This window comes from Oryzias latipes, chromosome 21, assembly GCF_002234675.1.
Source record: "Oryzias latipes chromosome 21, ASM223467v1".
Classification (NCBI taxonomy): domain Eukaryota; kingdom Metazoa; phylum Chordata; class Actinopteri; order Beloniformes; family Adrianichthyidae; genus Oryzias; species Oryzias latipes.
In genome coordinates this window covers 19,920,791-19,944,191 of record NC_019879.2, presented here as the reverse complement: position 1 = coordinate 19,944,191, position 23,401 = coordinate 19,920,791, and the positions used below count along the sequence as shown (strand labels likewise).

At 39.8% G+C, this 23,401-nt stretch overlaps 3 protein-coding genes across 4 annotated transcripts; 1 reads left to right on the top strand and 2 right to left on the bottom strand.

The window, feature by feature from the left end:
- Positions 1-3,169: 3,169 nt before the first annotated feature.
- On the bottom strand, positions 3,170-6,459 carry tmem169 (transmembrane protein 169). Of its 2 annotated transcripts, none has more exons than XM_011489693.3 (3): positions 6,158-6,459; positions 5,249-5,633; positions 3,170-4,470 (listed from the first exon to the last, which is right to left on the bottom strand). In XM_011489693.3, exons 2-3 carry the CDS (start codon positions 5,520-5,522, stop codon positions 3,836-3,838), a joined length of 909 nt encoding a protein of 302 aa, XP_011487995.1. In that variant the 5' UTR covers positions 5,523-5,633; positions 6,158-6,459; the 3' UTR covers positions 3,170-3,835. The 2 variants fall into 2 exon arrangements, with proteins under 2 accessions (XP_011487995.1, XP_011487994.1); XM_011489692.3 differs by having other exon boundaries at positions 5,249-5,637; positions 6,158-6,457.
- A 388-nt stretch (positions 6,460-6,847) lies between these two features.
- LOC101169821 lies at positions 6,848-10,226 on the top strand. The gene is made up of 14 exons (XM_004081707.4): positions 6,848-6,958; positions 7,162-7,218; positions 7,620-7,746; positions 7,836-7,925; positions 8,013-8,200; positions 8,276-8,321; positions 8,405-8,492; positions 8,593-8,725; positions 8,804-8,913; positions 9,109-9,302; positions 9,379-9,508; positions 9,584-9,625; positions 9,699-9,726; positions 9,798-10,226. The coding sequence occupies exons 1-14, from the start codon at positions 6,907-6,909 to the stop codon at positions 9,923-9,925; spliced, it is 1,413 nt and encodes a 470-aa protein (XP_004081755.1). The 5' UTR covers positions 6,848-6,906; the 3' UTR covers positions 9,926-10,226.
- On the bottom strand, positions 10,030-22,205 carry pfkl (phosphofructokinase, liver type). The gene is made up of 22 exons (XM_004081706.4): positions 21,911-22,205; positions 21,207-21,280; positions 21,053-21,130; positions 20,357-20,546; positions 20,115-20,280; positions 19,083-19,127; positions 18,894-19,002; positions 18,649-18,744; positions 18,360-18,452; positions 16,098-16,223; positions 15,927-15,991; positions 15,765-15,828; positions 15,542-15,688; positions 15,408-15,478; positions 15,193-15,280; positions 14,952-15,104; positions 14,172-14,336; positions 14,042-14,103; positions 11,606-11,717; positions 11,426-11,525; positions 11,246-11,351; positions 10,030-11,163 (listed from the first exon to the last, which is right to left on the bottom strand). The coding sequence occupies exons 1-22, from the start codon at positions 21,993-21,995 to the stop codon at positions 11,016-11,018; spliced, it is 2,343 nt and encodes a 780-aa protein (XP_004081754.1). The 5' UTR covers positions 21,996-22,205; the 3' UTR covers positions 10,030-11,015.
- Between the last annotated feature and the right edge of the window lie 1,196 nt (positions 22,206-23,401).

Sequence of the window (23,401 nt, the reverse complement as noted above, 5' to 3'; positions counted from 1 at the left end):
ATCTATAATAGTCAGATTTAGTCATTTAAGAAAGGAGACGTGTGCTTTAACCGAGATGTAGGTCAAGTTCCATCTTCGTGGATCTCTGAGCTTTTCCGCCCACAAATAACATTAAAAAATGCCATAAGATAATGTTCCCACAAGTATTGATTATGTTATTAATTTACATGTTCCAAATGATTATAAAATATTTATGAAATGAGCAGTTTATTCTTTTTTTCTAAAATTAATAATACAGTACTGACACATTTTACCATACATAATCTTAAACACAAACACATGATACTCTGCAGGCTTTATACATGAAAACTTTGACAAATCTTCGCAGATGTCTAAAATCTTACTGGGCCTCAGAGATGATCAATATTATTTAAAATCGCCAATAAAAAAATAAGACATATTGACAATATAACAATTTATTCCATTTAATAACCAGGAGCCTCTGTAGCATGAGGGAGAAAAAAACAAATATAGCCATGACATTCTAGGACAGGGGTCGGGAACCTATGGCTCGCGAGCCATATATGGCTCTTTTGATGGTCACATGTGGCTCGCAGACAAATCTTTAATTATAGTTTTTTTTTTTTTTCATTAGACCAGTCCTTCTCGGGCGCGATGCGATGCCAGAGGCGCGCAGTAGTAACAGGGCTTAGAGAGAGAAATCTGCGCCAGCGCTATCAGTTACTATTATCTATTATTTCACAGAGTTTGTACCAGCTGGAAACTTGTGAATTGACGTGCCTAAAACTGCGCGCTCCCATCTCTGAGAAAGAGCGCGCAGATGCCGGGACGGGATGTGTGAGGGAGGAAGCAGAGGGTGGGGTGAGGGGTTGTGGGGACAGCAGGTGAATCGCGCAGGGATTATAAAAACGTAAAACCCGCTGCCTGTCACCCACTGCGGCGTGTGAGTATATGTTTGGCTCCCCGTCTGCATGTGATCAGTCTTTGTCACATCTACAGAACATTCAGACCTACGATCACGTTTAAAGTCTCAACGCCTGAACGAAGCAGAAACTCACCACGTAACTACCACGAGAAATACTCATCATTTATTAGCAACAGAATAACAATGTTATTAAAAAGAATCCACAGACTTATTGTACTTTAAAAATGTTGAAATTAAATCAAATGCACACATTCATTTGTATATTTAGTTTTAAACAAATTGTCGCGGACTGAGTTGGATGGCTGTTGGGCCGCGTTAAAAGTTCTGGAGTTCATTGAACGCGTCAAGCAGAGATCTGATTGGCTCTCAGTTCTGTCGCTCAGCCTGTTGTTAGGTAGTTTGGACCAATAGGGTTCAGCTATGGGCCGAATAAGGGAAATGGGAGGGCTGCAGCGGTAGCAGGGGAATATAAAGTTGGGAGAAGCGCTCTCCTGTCGGCGGGAGAGATTCAGGAGTTGCTGAATTAATTGTACGGCGTTTGTTGCGGTCTGCAGTAACCAGAATAAAGAACTTTAAAAGAGGTTAAGTCTCCGTGCCTCAGTGTGGGGAAGGGACACTACATTATTGTATGGCTCTTTCGAAATTACATTTCAAAATATGTGGCATTTATGGCTCTCTTGGCCAAAAAGGTTCCCGACCCCTGTTCTAGGACCTCCTCATGTGTGTCCCCTCCTGGTTACACACTGCTGTGTAATGGCATTTCATTCTTCACAGTTGTGTTGAAAACTGTCATGAACAGCATATCCAAGCTTATCCAAAAATTCTTCAACTAAGTTGAGGTCAGGATAATTAGCTGGTCTCAAATTATAGAGGTAGTCAGTGGTAAAACCTATGTTAAAGGAGCAAGCGTTGTCACCTTGGGGGGTCCATTGGTTTCAAAACTGTTGATCAACCGTTGAAGTCAGTGGTTGACAAAGACACATCTTGACAACCTATGCATAGACCAGAAATGTCAGATTGTTAGTGGTTCGTAATGACGCTTAAACAGACAGTTTGGCTCATTTAATTAAGCAAAATAATGTTTTGGCTCCTAATTATTCCTGGCAGTAGAGAATTACCTGCCTATTGGTTGGTGACATGCAGGTGCTACTTAACATGGATGTAGCAGCACTGTACAGCTCCCTCTTTTCCAAATCTAAGAACTATTTTATTCCCTCGGAGGTAATTTATTATACCTGGCCCTGCAGGTTTTACAGCCCCGATCCTTTATGCATGTACATGCGCTGTACTTGGCAAATAAAGTGATTCTGATTCTGATTCTACAAGGATTTATCGATGTAGTTTTTTAGGATAAAAATGACACTTGTTGTAGGGCTCATTAACTCTTTCTACTGTACAAATGAGCCTCACTTAGCGTTCCCAAACCAGTCTACACGTCCAGTAGTTATTTGGCATTAGGTGAGATATTTTTGCTCATTTTATTATTTTCTGTGTCTTACGGTGTGAATGACCAAAAATGACCGGCTTGGGTAGTTTAACAAAATAATCTGATGTCTTATATTTTATTTAAAATAAACTAAAGATAAACAGTGCTTTAACTGAGGGATGCATTCTTTCATCATTTATGTTTTATGTAGAAGCATAGCCTTCCTCATCTCTTGTTACCAGTGTTTCTGTGAGGAGAATGCACAGGGAGCCCCATTAGGATGATGGCCACATCCTGATCTCTACTTGTAATCTGATCTTCAGGCCGAAAGCATCAGGATGACATTCACAACAGTGTGCAGGATCCCACATTGTTTTTGTTTTTATCTGTGTTCAATGGATAACTAATTTAGGAAAAAATGGAATGATAATTTTTTCTGTATCACTCCAAACAGTTATTCAAATTCTAAATGTGATTTGATGCATTGCTGCATTTGATGCATCTTTAAATTTTTATCATGTGGTATTTCAACTTTGCATCAGATTGACAAAAAATAAAATTCAATACAGAGTGTAATCTCTTTTCGTAACCCAATAACCCAACATTTTTCACTTGATTAAACATACGTTTTCCTTGGTCCTTGAAATAATTTATGAACATTGAAGTCATTCTTTTGCATCTGATTTTAAATAATTCTTTGCAAATGCCAAAAACAAACTGGCTATAAAAGTAAATGTACAGCTAAGTCTTAATATTGTCAAGAGCTCACGCTACAAGATGTTTTTAGAGCTTCAATTATAGCATAGATAGATCAAGTTTGTGTAGAAAATGAATGACTCTTCAATGAAAGAGCAACAAAGTGATTAGGAACTTTTATTACTAAAACCAACTGAGCTATTTAAGTGGTGATATCATGGGTAAAAACAAGAATGACAAACATTATTCAGTCTTTTTCATATATTTTGCAAAAAATAATAGATTAAATAAAACAGGTTGACGCTGGGAAATCAACTTGTTGGAAGGTCAAATGTTTTCCTTTAGTCAAAGTTGAACTCATAGTGCAAATTTTAACATTAAAACCCTCCAGAATGGACAGGACAAGACAGAGAACATGAATGTTAGGTAGAAATATTTACAGACGAAGTGAAACTTGGTGTAAACTCCCAGCATAGTTTGTATCTGCCTTCTCGGCTCGGCGATGCAAACCAAGGCCAGTTTGAACATTTGGACCTACCATGTCCCTCCTGCTAAAATACAACAATGGTGTGGTCTGTGGGAACAGTTACAAACACAGGAACAGTTCAGGCAGTGTTGAATTCTTTGCAGGAAAACGTAGAGCAGCTTTCAAATACCCTGGTAAACACAATCCTTTGATTATGCACTGCAGTTTTATAAAAGACATTTCATTAAAAAAAAACATTACAAAAAAATTGTTGATTTACTATTTCCAAAGTAAGATTTTTTTTTTACTGACACTTAACTTTTTGTTTGAAAACTAAAAATTTGAGGCCAAAGGGATGTCTTCAAACTGATGACGTCTGGGCATGTTCGCTTGGGGCTTTGCTCTGCAGAGTGCCAGAAACGGTGTCCGAGTCAAGCAACTCCACTACGCTGTACGGCGAACAGTCTTCAAGCCCCAGCTTCCCACAAGCCCAACCACAGAATCCTTTCTCCAGGTCTTTCACCGACTGCCACCACTCGCTGAAGGCCCAGGACACCTGAACCACGGCGGAGTACAGAGCCAGAAACACCGCCACGGGCATGATAAGCATGGGGTAGAAGATGATTAGAAAGGGGCAAATTGTAATCTTGTGCCAGAATGTTCGCTCCTCGTTGTACACCAGGAACACGTTGTACCAGGTAAGAGTGCCGTAGTAGAAAGAGGTAATGAAGGAGAGGACAAAAACAATAGGAGCACAGGAGATGCTCCACAGGACAACATGCGGCCCCCGCCCCACACCCAAAGTACAGTTACGTGTCGACCCTTCCCCTGCCTCACACTCAGCATCAAGGCGCTCCTTTGATTTAGCCAGACCCCTGATCTCCTTTTCTGTTAAAGTGACATGTATGTCCACCACCTGACCCTTTTTTTTCCCTCGGGTGATGGTGCCAGTTAGAGTCACGTAGCGACTGTCTGGGGGAAGGCTCCAGCTTTCTCCTGTCCAGAAATAATAAACAGGAGAAAGTAAGATGAGTGTAGTGTAGTAAGATAGTGTTTTGGATTACATATTGCACATAAATGATCAGAGATTGGTTCTAAAGGGGGGAAAAAAACAACAATAAATATGTTTCTTGCGAACTGTGAACAAATTTGAAACACCTTTCCAAAGAGTCATATCACAAAAAAAACATTGAAAAACTTTTTTGTAAGGACATTCTATATTTTTATTAATATATATTTTAAATTTAAAAATGATTTAAAAAAAATACCATAGCAGGAAGTGGATGCACATTAAGGGAAAATAAATAGATGATGAGGGGTTAACTTTAGTTGGGTTATACTTTACACCATAAAAGTTATTCATAAACATTTTAGTTCTAACTACTTTTAAAAGGGGAAGTTTACAGTGACCCCCCCCCCCCTCCCGTTATCCTGTTTTCAGCTCAGTCGAGGAAAATGAAGACGTACATGCAAACCTCTTGTCTACATGTGGTTGCATCAGAATGGAGCAGAGCAGGAAGCTTATGGCCCGCCAAGTGTATTTTCTGTCACAAATATGCTCTTTTTCAAACCGCATTTTTTTTGTCTGCTCTTGATTCACAACAATTTGAATAAAGAAATCCTCAGAAATGCAGTTTTGAGCTTTATTTTCTTAATATTTCCCTCCATCATCAGAAAAAATGCCACAAGAACTCGTTAAAAACACAATTTTCATTGGAGTGGAGTTTATTCATTATAGATGTGAGCTTTTAAAACAAGACAGTACTGATCTCACCTTCACCTGTGGGAGTGTGGAGAAACTTTGCTCCTTCTTCTGTGCTCCTCTCTGCCCCATCCTCTCCACCTTGTTCCTCCCCTGATGCCCTCTCTATGTCAGAGCGGTACACAATAATTGATTCTGGACGTGGCTCCTTCTTCTTTCTCCTTTTCCTCCTCATGGACGGTGCCACCTCTCCATCATCCACATGGTTCCCTGTTGTGCCAGACCTCAAGGATACCATCTGGGGGCTGCCTTCCCCTTCAGTTAGAGGACCCTCCATCTGTGCCATGCTCTTTTGCAAACCAACAAACTGTTTATAGATTATTTTTATTTTGTTTAAAGTGATATTAACAGGGAAATCGAAAGAAACTGTGTCCACTCATTGTTTTATAAAGAAGAACTAACTGACAGCAGAGCATCAGAGTACACACAAACAGAGGGAAAAAGACAGAAAAACAACTTGATTAGAAAAAAACATGTTGAGATGCAGACATCCTGACCCATTTAAGCAGTCTACTGTAGCTGTTTTTTTTTTGTTTTTTTTTGTTTCAGCATGTGCTGGTACCGAATGATAACATCCAAGTGGCATCTGTGTGAAGACGGAAAATGTCCCGGATGTAACATAGGCAAAGCATCATCACCCAGATTGTTTCAGTGCAAAGAGGAGGGAGGGGGTGGTCTCTTCTATCGGAATAATAGAATCCTGTCTGCTTTACGAGCACCCAAGGTAAAATGTTGAATTAAAGCAGCATTTTACAAAAATTAAAAAGGGCGTATTTTAATTATCCATGGTAAAACAGACAGCAATGCAACCCTTCACACTGATGACCCCCTCCCATTTAAATCCCACCCATGTCCGCTCTTTTGTCTGCAAACGCCAGTCGGCAACAAAACACAACTATATTCCCTCAATTGCAGCCTTACCTTTAATACAATGCCGATAAAACGCGCAGAAAAATCTGGACCAAAGATGAATCAATCACTGGACCCGTTTTGCTGAAATACATCCCAGCGCTGCGCTTTGGACGTTACAGATGCGCGGCGTAAAGACATTTCCGGAATAGCACTAACCACGCCCCTCCTCTAACTTCTGTCCCAGCAGCCCCCACAGCACACCATTAACCGATCGCTGTTAGGGATTAAGAAGTCTCTAAATGCAGATTATATATTGGTAATTTGGTTTACAAATTTACTGTATGTCTCTGCAACAGAACATAATCTATTTTTAAAAAATAATTCAAGTTTTGTTTTTCTCTTGTGGACTAAGGTGCTTTTGCTCAAATTTCAAATACGTCTCTTTTAAAGATTAATATTTTAATTAAATGTTAATTTAAAATTTAATTAAAACATACATATTTTTATTCGTCCTTGATTAACACAAAAATGAAAACAATAAAATAAAAAAGCAAATTCATGGTTGTAGAGAATGTGTGCATATATATTTTTTCTTTAAAGCTAACAGTCATAATGTACGGCGTCTATAAACTGATGGAAATTTAAATTATTATTTTTAATTTATTTTCTTTGTTCATTTAATTTAAATATTTTCTTTTAAAAAACAAAATTATATTTGCATTTTCCAAAATTAAATACATTTACTTTTTTTTTGGCTTCATGTTTATATGATGACGTTGCGGAAAAGTTGAGCAGTTTAGTTTTGCTAACATCCAAAAATGGACGAGCAAATGTCACTCAAAAATATGGACAGCCTGCTTTTTCAATTAGGTAACTGGTTTACATAATTCAAGTCTGTTATCAATTGATTCTGTTTTTCAAAATACAAATTTATATTAATGTCGTAAAGGATCTTAATTTAGTGGTGACATTTTCTGCGTGTATTTTAGTATCGGAGACTTCAAAATAAATGTCGACACTTAAAAATTTTTTTTTTAAACTACAGTACTTGCAACTTCTGACATGTTTTATAGGTCTTCATTCTCGAGAACTTTCTCAACAGAAGAATAACATTAACCAACAAATTCAAGGTATTTATTTATCATATTTATCATATATTAGCATTATGCTAACACAGACAAAAACAGAACGTTGTTATGCTGTTTATCTTTAATTCATACTTACGGGTGATGAGGATCACACTAAGACAAATTAGAATAAAACAACTGTCTGTGGCAGTATCTTTGTACCCCATTTGGCATCTGGTGGTGTTATTCACCATGCCCTTATTTTTTAAGGTTGTATCTTAATTGATCATATCTTTTGATATTAGTTTTTCCTCACATTGCCCGTATGACATAAAGGAGCTTCAACTGTTCTCACTATCAAATCTATATAAACATTCTTAGTCTTAATAAATCACGACACATTTGTGTTTTTATTTCTTCTCACAAATTGATTTCTAGTAAGAGAGTAATTATTGTTGCCATAGTCTACAGAGCTGACATTGCTGAGAGGAAGTCTTATATTGAGACACTGTGTGGAAACCTTAAGAAGCTGGAAGAGGAAGTGAGGGTAAAGCAGGAGACTCTGACCCAGATTAAAGAAAATGCAAAGAGGTATGTAAAACAAAATGCTTAAAGTTATGCCAATCAGTCCCATAGCTACTAGAGATTGTATATTTTTCTGATCATTTATTGAATTCCAGCATAAAAGAAACCTCCAGCTTTCTTCTTCAGCATGAACAGACTCTGAGAGGCGAGCTGGAGAGCAGAAAAAGCAGCTACAACCATGATCTGTGAGTTCATGTTTGTTTAGGTTTGAAGTGTTTTTATTTAACGTTGTGATAAGGAGAGCTAGAACATGTTTATTGTGATCTACAAAGGGAGATTTACGAAGAGAGGATTTCCGAATGCACAAAGACGTTTGAATCCTATGAAGAAGGCTATTTCCAAAATCCTCTGGCTCAAAAGCTCCTCAAGCTGCAGACTGAAAACGGAGAGATTGATTGTAGAATCATGGATGTTGACAATCAAATAACAATGAAAGAAAAAGAGTTGGATTACCTCGCAAGTATGAAATTCCTTACGGCAGTGATTTTACCCCTGGTAAGTCTTCATATTGTAAAGAAATCTTTTGTCTGAGCAGGGCCGCCAGTGAACTCGGTTTCCTCCGAGAAGGAAGGAACAGAGAGGTAAATGGGAAAAATGACTAAGCATATGAATAATAAAACTTGTATCTTGGCTCAAATATATATTTTCGGTTTTGTATTTTCAGCCAGGAGCCAGAACAAGAAACAGCTCAGTCAAAAGATGGCGGGAATTCCTCTGTTGACATTTCATCTCTCTACATTAATCAGAAAACTGTACTCAAAAAAATAATAATTTTGACATTTATGTTCATAAAAAATCTTAAGGTTTGAGAGGTTTTTCATGACCTCAAAGATTTCTTCTGTGTGTGTCTAGAATGGCCAGATAACTCTTGAAGACTCAAATGCTGAAATGATTGACCAGCAGAACAAGGCCCAGAATTCCCCCAGATGCCGTTCTTTTGAAGAGATTCCGGATGATTCCCTTTGGTCCCGTGCACAGATGGATGGTGAGTCAAAAATAACAACTGCAGGTGTTGAAAGCAGATGTATTGATTCTAAAATGATTATTACCCCTTCATCTGCAGATGTCCATGCTACATCAGATTCCATCAGATATAGTTCTCCAAAGTCCATCCAACCTTTGGAGAATGACGGGAACTCTGAGGCACAGGAAGAGGAAGCCCTGCAAGAGGAGGTTTGCTTTCCTTGTGTTGTTCCTTCAAAAGTGTCATTTCCTAACATATGTGAATGTATTTTGCGAGGGTTAGTCTTGTGTATTGAAATTGTGCATGTACTTCTACATTTATAACCTACAAAAAAAAACCCTGTGATGTGTTAGATTTAAACAATAACACATCATTTAATATTTGTTGTTATGAATTTATTTTAGGAGGCTCCTGAACCCGATTCACAAAACGGGATGGAGGGTGATTTGGCAAAAAAAGCAGCTGTGGATGAAGAAGATCTACGGTGTGATGAAGAACATCAGGCCATTTTCCCTCAAGCATCACCTGCAGAATCCAATCTTCAGGCCTTTCCAGAAAATGTCGCACATGTGCCATCTACCCCAACATTTGCATTTCAGTGAGTAATTTGTAAAAACAACAATTTAAATGTCTTTGATTTTTCTTATTAAAAAATATTCTTCATATAACTTTAGCTTCAGCCCAACCAGCTCTCTGTGTCAAGGAGCTGCTGAAACCAAATCTCCAGCCTTCCTGTTCTCTGTGAGCTCCAACCCGAGCACACCAGCCTTCTCCGGTTTTGGATTTGACTCCTCACAGGATGAGGTGATGTCATAAAAAAACAAACTGTCTGCCATCAGCTTGTTCTTCGTTTAAGTAATTATGTTGTCTCTTTTCCAGGATTCCGCTTTTCCTTTTAGTGTCTCTCTGTTCAACGAGAAGGTAGCTCATCATTTTCACTTCCTACTATTCTCTAGCCACAAACAAATAATTGACTAAAATCTGTATTTTCCAGAAAACCCCAGAGGAAAAGGATTCCAGCTGTGAGTATATATATATATATGTGTGTGTGTCATACATGTTACTTGATTCTGACTGCAGTTGTGTTTTTCAGGCCAAAAGTTCCTGTTTGAGCAGCCAGAGCAGAGCGGGGATTTTCCGTTTGCTTTCCCCGACAAGAGCCCTCAACCAGGGAGCAAGGACACCACGGGGAACGACTTCCCATTTTCATTCAACTTTTAGAAACACACGTTTGGGCAATGAATCTGTTTTCTGAAACTAGTGTTTTGTTTTGTTGAACGGCTGTTCTTAAGAGTAAAGTGTTCGGTTTATTTAAAACAGCAGCGTCACAGTTGAATACCATTTATTGAAGATACAAATATTAACTCCAGGCATTAGATTTGTTCATAAATGTTCTAGATTTCTCTCTCGTTAGTACAGTAGTTAACATTTCTTACATTGTAAACCGTCATTGATGATTTGGCATTCTGCAGAAGCGTTGTGTTCAGCATACAATGAATAAAAACCAAAATGTCTTACTGGTCCCTTGAGTCACACAATCACATGACAAACAAATACTCAAACAGTGCTCTCACCATAATAGATCTTATTTAAAGATATTGAAATATCAACCAGGAACCATCTTTGGAAACAAAAAGGCTTCTGATCTCATGTCAGGCTTTGCATCAGGTTTTTTTTCTTTTTGTTCAACATGATTTCTAAAGATAACCCAACCCCTACATTCATCTGTTGCAGTATATTTATTATGTAAAGTATAATCTTTGTTTTATGGCACAGCTGGTTGTCTGTTTATAGCAGCACTTTTGAGTATAGAATAATATGCACCTTTAAAGAAAGAAATATTTTCCCTGAAGTGATACTTTTGATGTATACTTGAATTGCACTTGTTAGGCCTTTAATCCAGCAACACATCAGACGATGGGATGATCCCATCTACTCTCCAGAGCAGCGTGTTTTGATTCAAGAGAAACCAAAGCTGGAATGTTTCTGTTGTGTTGTTTTCCACAGTATATAAATGTAGGGGGCTGTAAACTTTGTACACAATATTAACTCTGAACATATAGAAAGTTTGACAGCAATACTCTCGTGTAAAAGCAGAGAAGCTGGGATTGAGAGATGTGGTTTCAGATCAGCAGGTTTGAGCACCAAAAAGAATCATCTACATGCAAGCAGGAAAAATTGAGTGCAAGGGAGCTAAGAGAGCACACTTTTTAAATATAATATATGGAATCTTCCTCAGTGTCATCTCAAAAATGAGGGATGGACAGATAAGGGAGGGAAATGGATGCAAATGTTGTTTTCTGAAGGAGGCTCAGTATCCAGCGTCGATGCTGATGGAGCGTCGAGTCACGTGCTCGATCTCTCCGGGGACATATTCGCAGAAGTTGGTTTGGTACCTGGCCAGCATTTTTAACAGCGGCCGCAGATTGGCCCACCACTGCACATTGGGCATCCTGTGCCTGAAAGATGGAAGATAATGACAGTTGATGAGGCATTGAGAGGAGAACAAAGAGAGCCCGCTTTTACTTTTACTCCACTCACTCAAAATCCGTCAAAGCCTTTAGCTCAGTCACAGGGATGAAAGAAGCAATCTTCCTGTTGATGCCGAGCACACACGCAGTCTCTGGTGAGTTGGCAAACACTCGGCCTGATGGGAAAGAATGGCGAAATTAGAACTCCCACTGTTTGGCTCGTGTTTCCGTGGGGGAACTGGAGCGTTACCTTGTCTGAAGCACTCAGTCAACCTCTCTGTGATCCACTGGACAGCCTTGACACCCAACTTGGTGCCAAAGTTTCTATCAAAGGGAGATGGTGACCCTCCCTACAGCACAAAGACTGAGTGAGTGTGTCATCCGAGTATTTGCTCAAAGTCAATCTCAAGCTGCTAAAGTGTTAAAGTACCTGCTGCAGGTGTCCCAACACATTGATCCTGCAGTCAAAGACACCCTTCCCCTCTGCTGAATACAGCCGATAAATGAAATCTGTAGAATAGTTTTCATGGCATTTCTCGTTCCTGTCATGGCAGAGAACAAGATCAACAAAGTCAGTCATTCCAAGAAGCTTTTGTACTAAATTAAATCAGCATAAACTCTGAGTGTGTTTAGGCCTCTTTCCTTAGTGACTGCTTTATTTAGGTGACATTTGACTTATTATCCATCAAACGCAACTCAAAAAGACTAAAGAAATGTCTCCTTTCTAAGCAAAAACGTACAAACTGGAGAAATATCTGAAAAATGTATTTAGTAGACGTGGAGTTTTGCATTGAATCAGTCATACTTCTTATCAATATATAAGCTTCTTTAGAAATTGTTTATTATGAATTGAATGAAACTGGTCGTCATTTGATTTACGTCGATAGATAAAGGTTTAAGATGATCCCTTTAAAAAAAAAAAGATCAGAATTAGAACATAGCTTTACGTTCAGTCCCACATGCTGTGTCAATAATGAAGACTCTGAATTGGCATGCGGCCTAAAAAAGTAAAAGGGTCAAAAGGGCACATCAGACTAATAATAGATGCACATATTGACTTAAGAGGTTTCAGAAAAGAGTGAGTCTTTGACCTGTCAGCATTTTTTTTTGGCAATAACCATGGGGCATGTACCGGTAGGCCAAAAGAAGGGGGAACTCTATCAAATATTTTACTAGAAAGTTCCAAAACCACCAGCTGAGCAGTTTAGGCCTCTGCAATTATGATTCTTTACCAAACTCTAGTGGAAAAATGTGACAAAAAGCTTAAAACAGAAAAATAAGAACAGGAAAATTTGTCAGAACACTTGACTTTGATAAACTAAACTAAATTCTACAGAGCATCAGTAAAGAAAGTCATTGGTATGGAAGATTTTTCCATTAACTCATAGTGCAGCACTTAAGTAAAGAAGGCTCTGATATGAGTAAAAGTATGGCACACAGTCCTATAAAAGTAAAGCATAACGCAAATTCACATTCAAGACTCATTACTGAACCACTTCATCAAACAGATGTAGACCACCGTCATTCTAATGCAGTGCTTCTCTAATAGTGGGGCGCGCCCCCAGCGATGCCAGGGGGGGAAGCAGTAGTAGCGGTTTCAGTCACAGGAAATACGGACAATTGTCCCGGGTGACAGTGCTTTGAAAAAAATCTGCGCCTCTATTGGTTTCCTTCTATCTGTTCCATCACAGAGTTTGTAAGCCTAAAACTGTGAACTGCCGTCCCTGCAGCTGCTCCTGTCTCGTGTGACACGCGGCTCACGTGTGTGAGAAGGAAAGGGGAGGGGTAGTGGGCTCAGGCTGCCAGGTGGAACGGCACAGACGGAGCACTGCCTGTTGTGCAATACCAGGATCATGCGCCTTTAGATGACTCAGCTCATTCTAATGTCATTGTTTATGAACTATTGTAGACATTTTGATGACGTGTCTTTATTTTCCATCAATGCATTCTTTGTCTGCCTGTTGTTTAGTTGCTGTCAGTTTTTGACATACAGAGGTAATGCACAGCAGGTAATGCAGGAAAACAGCTGCACTTTATGAGATCATAAATAAATTATCCATCATTTAGAAAAAAAAATCAGCACAATGTTTTTTACCTATTTCTTCAGACTATAAACGTTAAATATATTGGTGCTGCTGTGTTAATGTTTCAGATCAATTTACATTTAATATTATTTATTGACTGAATTATTTTTCTCAGCATCAAATGGTTCAGTTGGCCAAAATGTTTCTAGTTTAAAAAAGGACTGACAGATTTCTTTATTTCAGGCACTTTAAGCTTCTTTTCTGTTTTAGACTAGAGCAGGGTTTCTGTGTGGCAAAATAAATGTAAAATTTGTTAAAAGTTGCAAGATGCAATTTTAGGTATACTTACACAATTTATATAGATACTAACCAAATATATTGTGTGTGCGTGTGTGTGTGTGTGGGGGGGGGGGGGGTTCTAGAGGGGCCCTTGCAAAAAATAATTGAGAAGCACTGTACTAATGTTATGTAGTGGTGTTCTCATAAAACATAGTAATCAAGTTATTTTTGAGTCCAATCTCAAAAGATGATCTAAAAATTAATAAAAAATAATTACGTTAGAGGCTCGTGACAGATCCTGCAAAGGGAGGACAAACTGACCAAGCTAAAAGCTTATTTGGAGCAATCTCAAATATGCAACTACACTTACACAAGAGGCCGTAAACGTGCAACCAGCAACTGTCGTTGTCTGAATGCATCCTTTACATCTTTGAGTTGGATCTATTGTTATAATGTAATAACCCCCTGATACTTTGACAAGTTAAAATATTAGATATTTCTCTGAAGAAGGGCCTAAAAGTAATTTTACTCAAGATAAATGGAGGAAAAAAGGACAGACATACCTCAATACCAGACCGCGCTGGATGTCCTTCTTCATCTTCTCAGCTAAATGCTCCACATTGGCCTGTCATAATGACACGTCAACTTGCAGACAACAAAAACTTATTCCTAAATTCGGTAAAACAGTCTCACCTTGAGGTCATGGATGTTAAATTGCTCTTCAAATATGTAGGCAGCATCAGCACCGACAGCTATGCCAGTAGAGGTTGCCAGATAACCGCAGTATCCCCCCATTGTTTCCACCACAAAAACACGCCGCTTGGTCCCAGAGGCAGACTGCTTGATTTTATCACATCCCTAAAAAAATGGATCTTCTTTAGTTTTACAAAATTCCTTGATTAGCATTTTAAAAGGCAAAACACCAATTAGATACAAGTTGGTTTAAAAGATCATCTACTTGATAAGGAAAGAATACTAAAGATATCCCGTAGTCTGGATGAACTAAACTCTGTTTCATTCAAAGACCCACTCTGATCAACTTCTGATCTACTGTAAAAGCGTTGAGTGGTCTTTTAATGATGATTATGCCATTTTTAGCCTAAATCAGAAAAACCTGCGTTTTCACCTCTGAGCTGTGGGTGGGGCTGTTGGCTGGAGCAACCCCGCCCCCTTTCCCCTCCCTGTTGCTGAGAGCTTGTGGCCCACCAGGCATATAGTCTACATCATAAATAAGCTCTTTTTTTAAACAGCATTTACTGTCTGCTCCTTATTCACAACGATTTGAATAAAGTAATGCGATTTTAAGCTTAATTTACTTGATACATGCCCTCCATCATCAGAAAATAAACACCTAAAACACAGTTTTCATCAGAGTTGGTCTTGAAATGTTAACAATCAAACCCAAATAATAGAGTTTAAAGACTACACTTGACTTCTTTTTGCTGAGTCATCATTGGTACTGAAGCGATGTACCTCCATGGCTGCATTGACGGCGGTGTCCGCCCCCAGGCTGAAATCGGTCCCGGGGACGTTGTTGCTGATGGTAGCAGGGACAACACACATGGGGATGCAGAGCTCATCGTAATGGCTGCGGGCGTCGTACAGTTGCTGCACACCTTCAAACCCCTGTAAAAAAAATGGCAAAGTTACACAAAGTCCCAAACACTGAAACTAAAACAATGATTTTTTTGTGTTTGTTCGACAACTATTTCACCTCGAAGCCTCCGATTACAAGCAGGGCGGAGATGTTGAACTTAGCGATGTTCTCCACAATTTTCTCCATGTCGGTCTCAGGCAGGGTCCTAGAAGAAGAATGCAAACAAAAGTCACTATAAAGAATTTTTTTATTCACCTCATAAATTTTGACGCATACAGTCGGGTAGGAAAGCAAATTAGGAGGAAAGAAATCTGTCTAGTCAGGTTATTCACCGTTTGGTTCCCAGCAGTGAGCCCCCCTGGCCGGTCCATCCAGCCACATTGCGCCATTTCATCTCAAAAATCTGCAGATGGACACGCAGGAGGTCAGTTTCACAAAAACCTTTTTTTAGTTATCCTATATTCACCTCTCCATTGGCGAGCCCTTGAAAGCCGTCGTGGACGCCGTAGACCTTGTGTCCGTGAGCGAGTGCCAACCTCACGGCAGACCTCACTGCCGCATTCATCCCTGCAGCCGGAGCGCCGACATTCAAGACGGCCAGAGAGAAGTTGCTCTGAGAGAGATTAGATTTCATTTTAAATTCCAGCCCGTATTCCGGGGGTAAAAGTGTGTGGATGAGCGCGACTAACCTCAGACAGAGCCGGCTTCTGGAAGGCAAGGAGCTTGTAGATGTTCCAGTTGTTTTCAAAACTCCTGCAGAGACAGAATTTAGCATGAATCTCTTACCCTAACAGCAAAAGTTTTCGCATTTTTAATACAACATAACATTTCTTGTGAATCTGAGCCCTTACCCTCCACGCAGTTTAACCGCCTCATCAAACCTCTTTTCATTCATGGCCTTCTGCACCAGCTTAGTCTGCACAGACATGTGTGACAACAAAATCAATGATTAAGCCACCATCTGTAGTTTTCATTTGGTTTTTGCCTATAGATCAATACCAGATGAGGAGAGACTTGCTCACCATCTCCACACACTCCATCAGAGGCAGACGGACCGCGTGGTTTCCTGACAGGCCAATGACACAGGCCGGGGTATCAGGAGTGGCCTCCATCAGGGCAATAACAGCTTCTACCCCCAGTTTACTGCTCTAAAAAAATACATTTTACATAAAAAAGAAAGGAATGACAATATTTAATGATATCTTGATGGCTGTGGAGGGGTTTGGTTTACTCGGTCATCATGAAGGCTGTTTATTACTCAAGTTAGGGCCATAAACAAGTTTGTCTAAACAAACACTGAAATCCACTTCAAGCAGTTCATTGAGATGATTTAATTTCAGTTTGAATTTATTTGAGTTTCCTGTTGAAGTGTGTAAACTTTATACACTAAAGTCATGAGTGTGAGACCGCATGAGCTCTCTTTTTATTGGAGATTGAAGTGCCTTTGGGGACAGCAGAAGTGATATCCATGTCATTTGTCAGCCACACCAAAACCATTTGGACAGGGAAAACCTTTTCTTTTTTTAATCAGAGAGATGGAGGAAGTCTCTGTTAAACTGGATCAACCTTTAGAGGACACCGATTGCAGCCTCAGAAACCACTCATGTAGGCATTTCTGAACAGCTGCCTTTGCATTTGTTCACGTGTCCCTAAATATCCATATGATGACCCGAGGGGTCAAAAAATGTGACCTCGCCACCAGCAGTCTACGAACCAATTCCTCCTCTCAGTCACTAAGATCGGAGCAGGTAGTCTTAGACAGAGACAACTGTTTCTGCTTTTTATATCAACCCCAAACCTAATCTTGACACTGGGTGAGTGCTAAATAAGACTTTGCATTAGGTCAGCCCTTTCTATAGGTACAAGGATGATAATGTATCCTCATGAATGCTGCCTTCTCTGTTCTCTTGGCGGTGTCTTTCTCACTCTTCCTTCTTGGTCAGTGTCCATGAATTCCCTCTTCTCATCCTCATTCTCATTGTTGACTCTCAGGCTGAACACAGTTGGGTTTACTTTCAGTTTATATCTCTTCCTGTGCATTTACACACTTTCCTCAACTTATGAACCAGACCCGCATTCATTGCCTGCCCCTGCAACAGCTTACATGTGACCCTATGACGATCAATGTTGACCTTCCTAACTGTGTAACACTGCAGATTACTTCCTAATGTTATTTCAAAGCTACTCCTTACGTTACAACATTACTGCCTCAGAACTGTCATGTTACAGGACTTTTGTGATACTTTTAAATTACTTTTTATTTAATACCTGCAGAAGTAGAACATCTGTGGATGATATGGTTTAAAGACTCACTCATAAAAAGAAGTGGTGCTTTTACATCAGACTTTGGAATTAAAGTCCTACTCCGATCATCCTTTGATCTATTTTCAAAGTGTTCTCAGTGGTTCTTTAATTATGATATTGCCGTTTTTAAACTAAATCCATTAGTAGAACATAGTTTCTGTAGAGCGACATTAGTTCATTAGAGATTGACTTCTGAGTTCCGGGCAGGACTGTTGGCGTGCAGCAACCCCGCCCCCTCTTCCCCTCTTCGTTGCAGAGCGGAACATGAAGCTTGTGGCCCGCCCTGGCGCATTTTCTCTGTCACAGATACAATCTTTTTCAAACTTTTTTTTCCCGTCTGGTCCTAATTCAAAATGATTTGAATAAAGAAATACTCTGAAAGGCAATTTTAAGCTTAGTTTTCTTAATATGTGTCTTCCATCATCAGAAAAATGTCACAAAAACAAATCTTTAATAATGACTAATAATAATATTGTTAATTTTAACAAAGTAAAAGCACAGAAAGAATTATTGGAGGACCAGCGCTCAGATTCTGTGTCTAAATAAAGGCTATACTAAAGAAATAGTGATAAACAAACAGACATCAAATGGAGAACCTGATGTCTGTTCCTCAGAAAGGCAAACAATAAACACTACCTTATAAAAGCCGGGTAAAATTATCACTCTTTTCTTAATTCAATTTAAATTTATTTCTTTATTTTAATATTTTAGATTGAAGTAAAAAAAAAAGCTTCAAGTGACCAAACAAGCAGAAAAAATGTAAAAGTAAATGGAGCATTTTGGTATTTGTTCTGTCCACATGGTTTTGCTGCTTTCAATTATATAGATTTTACTCTGGAATTGTGTTGCTACACCCAAATAAATAAACATGTGAAAAATTACTCGAAGTTCATTAGTAATACAGTACTTGATGTTTCATTTTTACAGCTAAAAAGTAATCTGTTACTTTTGTTAGTCTGGTACTGATGCAGCAGGCTTACCAGTATCCTGTCAAAAGCTGAAGGAGTTCCTCCTCGCTGGACGTGGCCGAGTACAGTTACTCTGGTGTCATAACCCATCCTCTTTGTGACCAGCTTTAAACACAGGTATGAAGCTGTGAGTCATTTAAAAATCACCCTGAAGCTGATATACACATCTCCTTTGATCTAGTTTAGAGTTAACCTCAAACAGGAAGTAACTGTTCTCTCGAGATGTCTCAAAAATCTTTGGATTTACAGTAATCACTCAGACATTTAGAAATGTAAACTACCATGAGAATACAAAACTCACATCTTTGATGTAGCTTGAAGAGATGGGCTTTCCATTTACGTCAGTGGCTCCCTCTGCAAGTATTACAATGTTGAGTCTTGACCCCTTTGTGCGGCTCTGCAAGTCAAGACATTTCCTTTAAAAGTTTGGTTAGACAAAGAGTCACAATAAATATTCTGCAGTTGATCTAAGACTTAGGTTTCTGGGGGGAAAAAATACAAAAATAAATGTCTAATAATGAACTTGTGATGATTTGAATTCCCTACCCGCTCTAGTCGAGCACACATCCTGTCCTCCCAGCCCTCCAGGGGAGGAGACTCAGGTATGAAGAGCCAGTCTGCTCCAGAAGCCAATGCCGACACCAACGCCAGATACCTGAACAGCACAGAGTTGGGAGTAGCATCGATTTCTGCCTTTACAAGTAGAACTTAATAAACAAATAGAAACCTACTCACCCACAGTGTCGGCCCATGACTTCAAGAACAAAAGTGCGCTGGTGGCTGCATGATTATAGAAATAGTTATCCGGTCAATACAAACGCAGCAGTCTGCACCCCATCTTTTCCCTCCCCAATATCTGATCACACCTTTGCCTCAAAAGCTTTTCGTGTTTAGAAAGACAAAACAAGAACGTTTTCAAAAGTCTTGACAAGGCAACAAAAAAGGGAGTACACACTTTCCAAAGAGCAAGTCTGAGCACGACGAGACAAATACCTCCAAGTTGAGAAAAAAGACTCGCAATGATTTAGCACAGAACAAAAATGCACCAGGAAATGATTTTAATTAATTAAAACTGCATTTCTTATTTGTTTTGGATGTTTTTTATAGACCCACTCCAATGAAAGTTGTTTTTTGGTGTTTTTAACATATTCTGTTCGCATTTTCTCTTATGTATTAACAGAGTTATGCTTAAATTTCCTGGATACCTCCTTGAGGAGGTGTTCCGGGCATGTCCCACTGACTCAGGACACGCTGGAGAGACTACATTTCCGCTCCATTCTGATGCATCCACTAGCAGACAAATGCATCCATCAACGTCTTGGTTTTCCTCGTCTGAACTGGCATCGAGCTCAAAACTGTACAGCTGGATATCTCTGATATTGCTCGCCATTTTTAATACACCGGTAATGTTAGTTTGGGGGGGCTGTAAGCTAGCGGGAGAGCGTACAAACAGACGGATGATGGGAAATTAGGGTGGGCTTACTCTGCCCCAACAGACCCGCCCGCAACTCAGAGGGGAATTTTAAATGAACTCCTGCCGCTCAATAAAAACTATGTCCTTGAAAACGACACGTTTTGAATTTAGGCTAAAAACGACATTATCGGAATTAAAAGACCACTGGGAACACTTTTACTATCAATCAAAGGTGGTCAGAGCGGCACTCTAACACCAAATTATTGCGTTTTGATGTAGAAGCACCAGGTCTTTTTATGACAGCTGGGGTTCTTAAGTGCTGTGGTTTATCTGTGGACGGATCGCACTCTGACCTATTAGCGGTGGTCATGATCGCATCGATTATCTCCATAATGCGATGCAGCGCAGAGTCGGCCCCAATGGTCATGTCGGTGCCGCAGAAGTCGTTGTCTATGGAGCCCACCAGCCCCACGATGTTCAGGTGGTTGTGCTTCTCTGCCAAGACGTCCGTTATCCTTCCTGCAGAAGCACACAACACGTCACACTCAGCAACGTGCGACACACCTCGAGACTAACACCTGTGCCAACGGCCCACCTTTCTTCACAAGCTCATCCAGCAGACCGCGCCACTCGTTGCGGAAGATGTTGGCTCCGGTGAGGCTGCCGTCGCCTCCGCACACGCACAGGTTGGTGATGCCTTTCTTCACGAGGTTAAAGGCAGCGGCGAGCCGTCCCTCGCGGGTTGTGAAGGCCTTACAGCGGGCGCTACCTATAATGGTCCCACCCTGCACAAACGGGTCAATAAGTCAGAATATTGGTTTTGGTCGAGGAAACTTTTAAAATATTTACATTTTATGAAAAGTACATTTCCTGCACTGCAAAAACTAATTTTTTAGAGTAAGAATAATATATAAAAGTATAATAAAGTATACGCCATTTACCCTTTTTTTCTGTCTGGCAAGAAAAATCTAATTAAGAAAGTTTTTCAAAAGCAAATTAATCTCAGTTTGAGAAAACATGCCTTGGTGACTAAATTTTTAACATAATAATTCTCTGTAAGGCTGTTTTTCCTACCCCCCCACTGGTAGTTTTTTGTTTTGCTTATTTAAAGAAAATCTGCAAATGGGGTAAGAAAGTTTTGCTTTTTTTTCTAAGGGGTCTGTGCACATTTTCATCCGTGGATGGATAACTCATATACTGAAATTGCAATGTACCAGGAATCCTGACATGAATGGGTTGGTCTGTTGGGGCAGACGCCACACGTCTACAGTAGTTGTAATTATTTGCCTACCAGCTGGATGATGTTGGTCACGCTATGCCAGTGTGCTAATTTGATGTTATCGCCCCCATCAACCAGGCCTTGGTATCCCTGGAAGGAAATTCAGTAAACATGGTTGAGTTTTACATCCAAACCCACCAGATGTGACTTGTCTTCACTTGTTTACCTCGTAGATGAGATACACTTTGGCCCCCACATAAATGCCCATTCTGGTCACAGCCCGGACCGCGGCGTTCATCCCTGGGTCAACAGAGCGCCACAGAGAATTTTACTCAACTCCATCTCTTGGTTTGCACAAAATCAGCTCGATTGGGAGCAAAACGCCATCTGAATGTTTCATCTTCAATGCAAAGTGGGCATCTGACACGAAAAACAGCAAGCCACCGGCAGGGGAAAAGCACTCACAAGTATTGCACAATGCAATTGTTCAGATTCTGTTGCAAAATCAGTGAAATATTTGTCCCCCCCAAAAAACTAAAGGAAGTTTTGCTTTTCTCTTCAGCAGCTACCTCTTATAATGTGATTTGAAAAGTTTAGCTGGGGTCTGAAACTTTTAATATTTAACTAAATGAGTTTTCGGCATATTATTTTGGTTAAAATACTCTGATTTGCACAGAAGGTCTCGTTTATCTACATACTTCACTCCAATTACTGGCAGGCCGTCCCTGACCTTTGACCCTATATTGACCATAAACCCGAGATTAATGACCCGCCTTACTCTGCTGACAGCACGAGTGCAAAGTTAGCCTCTGCACGCGCGCGCACACATGTAGAAATCCCGTGCACGCTGATGTGACCGTGAGGAATGACCATACACACGCGCAGGAACCTGAACGCCACAAACAACCGTCTTGGTTAGTTTAAGGTCACCTTGTGCATCTCCACCGCTAGTCAGCACTGCCATGGCCCGACCAGCCCCCATCATCTTCAGCTTCTCCAGATCCATCGTCGACATTTTGACCTGTTTACCTTAGAGACCAAGACAAACGACTGGGGGAAAACGAGGGCCAATAAGCACAGAAAAGCTGGATATTCCTGCTGTTTTCCGTGGCGCTTCCTCGTTGGCAGCAGGTTCAAGCCCCCGTGAATCTGTGGACTCCCACCGAAACACCTCTGCACCGCCTGACTCCGCCCTGTCAAACAAAGGAGTAGACGAGGGGTGTTTGGTTTCTCTACCCGCACCTCCCGGTGACCCTGTCTTTGTAATCCTCAAGGCTTTCAGAACTAACCCCGCCTACTCGCCGAATCCCGGATAGTGTAAATATGGTTCCAACCGAGGCAAGGTTCAGCTGCACGTACTGCATGGATTACTCTCACTAGTGTACGCCCGCTTGTGTGCTCTTTCTCAATGACATTTGTAGCATTTGGCGTTTAAAACTTAAATAATTATTCGTTTCATTCATATTAAAACCCAACAAACCAACAAATTTGAGTTTTCCCAACAAAATGAATCACGGTTAACATTCATAAACATGCAGGACCAATAAACAGCGAGCATTTATGAGGATTTGATCCTAAAAATTGGGAAAAAGTCACAACCAGAATGAGCCACAGTACAGTTATGACCCCTACATGTAAATATAGAATTTTATTAGGTCATCCGGGATTTGAGGCTCCTTCGTACAACCACTGGAGCTGCAATACAATCATCCTCCACCAGATTTGGAGAGAAAACAAAAAAAAAAATAATTTCCAAAAATCAAAGGGGAAACGAAAGGACATTAGTAGCCAGAAGAATAAAAATGTATATTTAAAATGTCTGCAAATATTTGAAAACAAACAAAAAAAAGAAATAGTTGATTTGTGAAATTTTTAAGACAGGGGTTGCAACTCACCTTAGAAAACTTATAATATACCCATTAGTTAAATAATTGAAAATAAATCTTCAAAATAAATTAAAAATATAGTTTTTTTTCTTTAAAAAACTATGTTATGCTGCTTCAAAAAAAACTGTCACAACTGTACAAGACCGAAAACAATAAATCCAAAAAACCTTTAATCAATTTTCTATCCAGACAAACTAAAAGGAAAAAAAGACAAATTTTGTATACATTTGAAAGTGCCTAGAGTATCACTTTTCACATTAAATTTATTAGGGGTTTACATTTTTTCTTCTTTTTAAGTGTGGTTTTTGTGACTTCGACTATTGTTTTATCCAGAGTCCCAGCTTTTTGTGGGGTTTGGATTTTAGACACTGGCACTCTTTTGAACAGTTTCTAATGCACTTGTAACATGACCCATTTTGCCCCTTGACTGCTTGACTGACAGTCCTTTTAGTTTTGCATACATGTCTCTAAGGACCCGTCGTCCAACAGTCATAGGTCTTTCAATAATCCCACTTCTCCTCTTGAGCGTAGTAAC

Bases quoted from the DNA above. Each gene is read 5' to 3' on its own strand.
- tmem169 (XM_011489693.3), bottom strand. From the start codon at position 5,522: ATGGCACAGATGGAGGGTCCTCTAACTGAAGGGGAAGGCAGCCCCCAG. The intron at 4,471-5,248 runs GTGAGATCAGTA...ATTTCTGGACAG, and splicing joins CCACACTCCCACAGGTGAAG to GAGAAAGCTGGAGCCTTCCC.
- pfkl (XM_004081706.4), bottom strand. From the start codon at position 21,995: ATGTCGACGATGGATCTGGAGAAGCTGAAGATGATGGGGGCTGGTCGG. The intron at 15,992-16,097 runs GTGAGCAAGTCT...ATGTCTGTGCAG, and splicing joins TGATGGAGTGTGTGGAGATG to ACTAAGCTGGTGCAGAAGGC. The intron at 15,105-15,192 runs GTGAAATAGTTG...TTTTTTTTACAG, and splicing joins TTGTAATCGGAGGCTTCGAG to GGGTTTGAAGGTGTGCAGCA.
- LOC101169821 (XM_004081707.4), top strand. From the start codon at position 6,907: ATGGACGAGCAAATGTCACTCAAAAATATGGACAGCCTGCTTTTTCAA. The intron at 7,219-7,619 runs GTATTTATTTAT...TTGTTGCCATAG, and splicing joins CATTAACCAACAAATTCAAG to TCTACAGAGCTGACATTGCT. The intron at 8,914-9,108 runs GTTTGCTTTCCT...AATTTATTTTAG, and splicing joins AGGAAGCCCTGCAAGAGGAG to GAGGCTCCTGAACCCGATTC.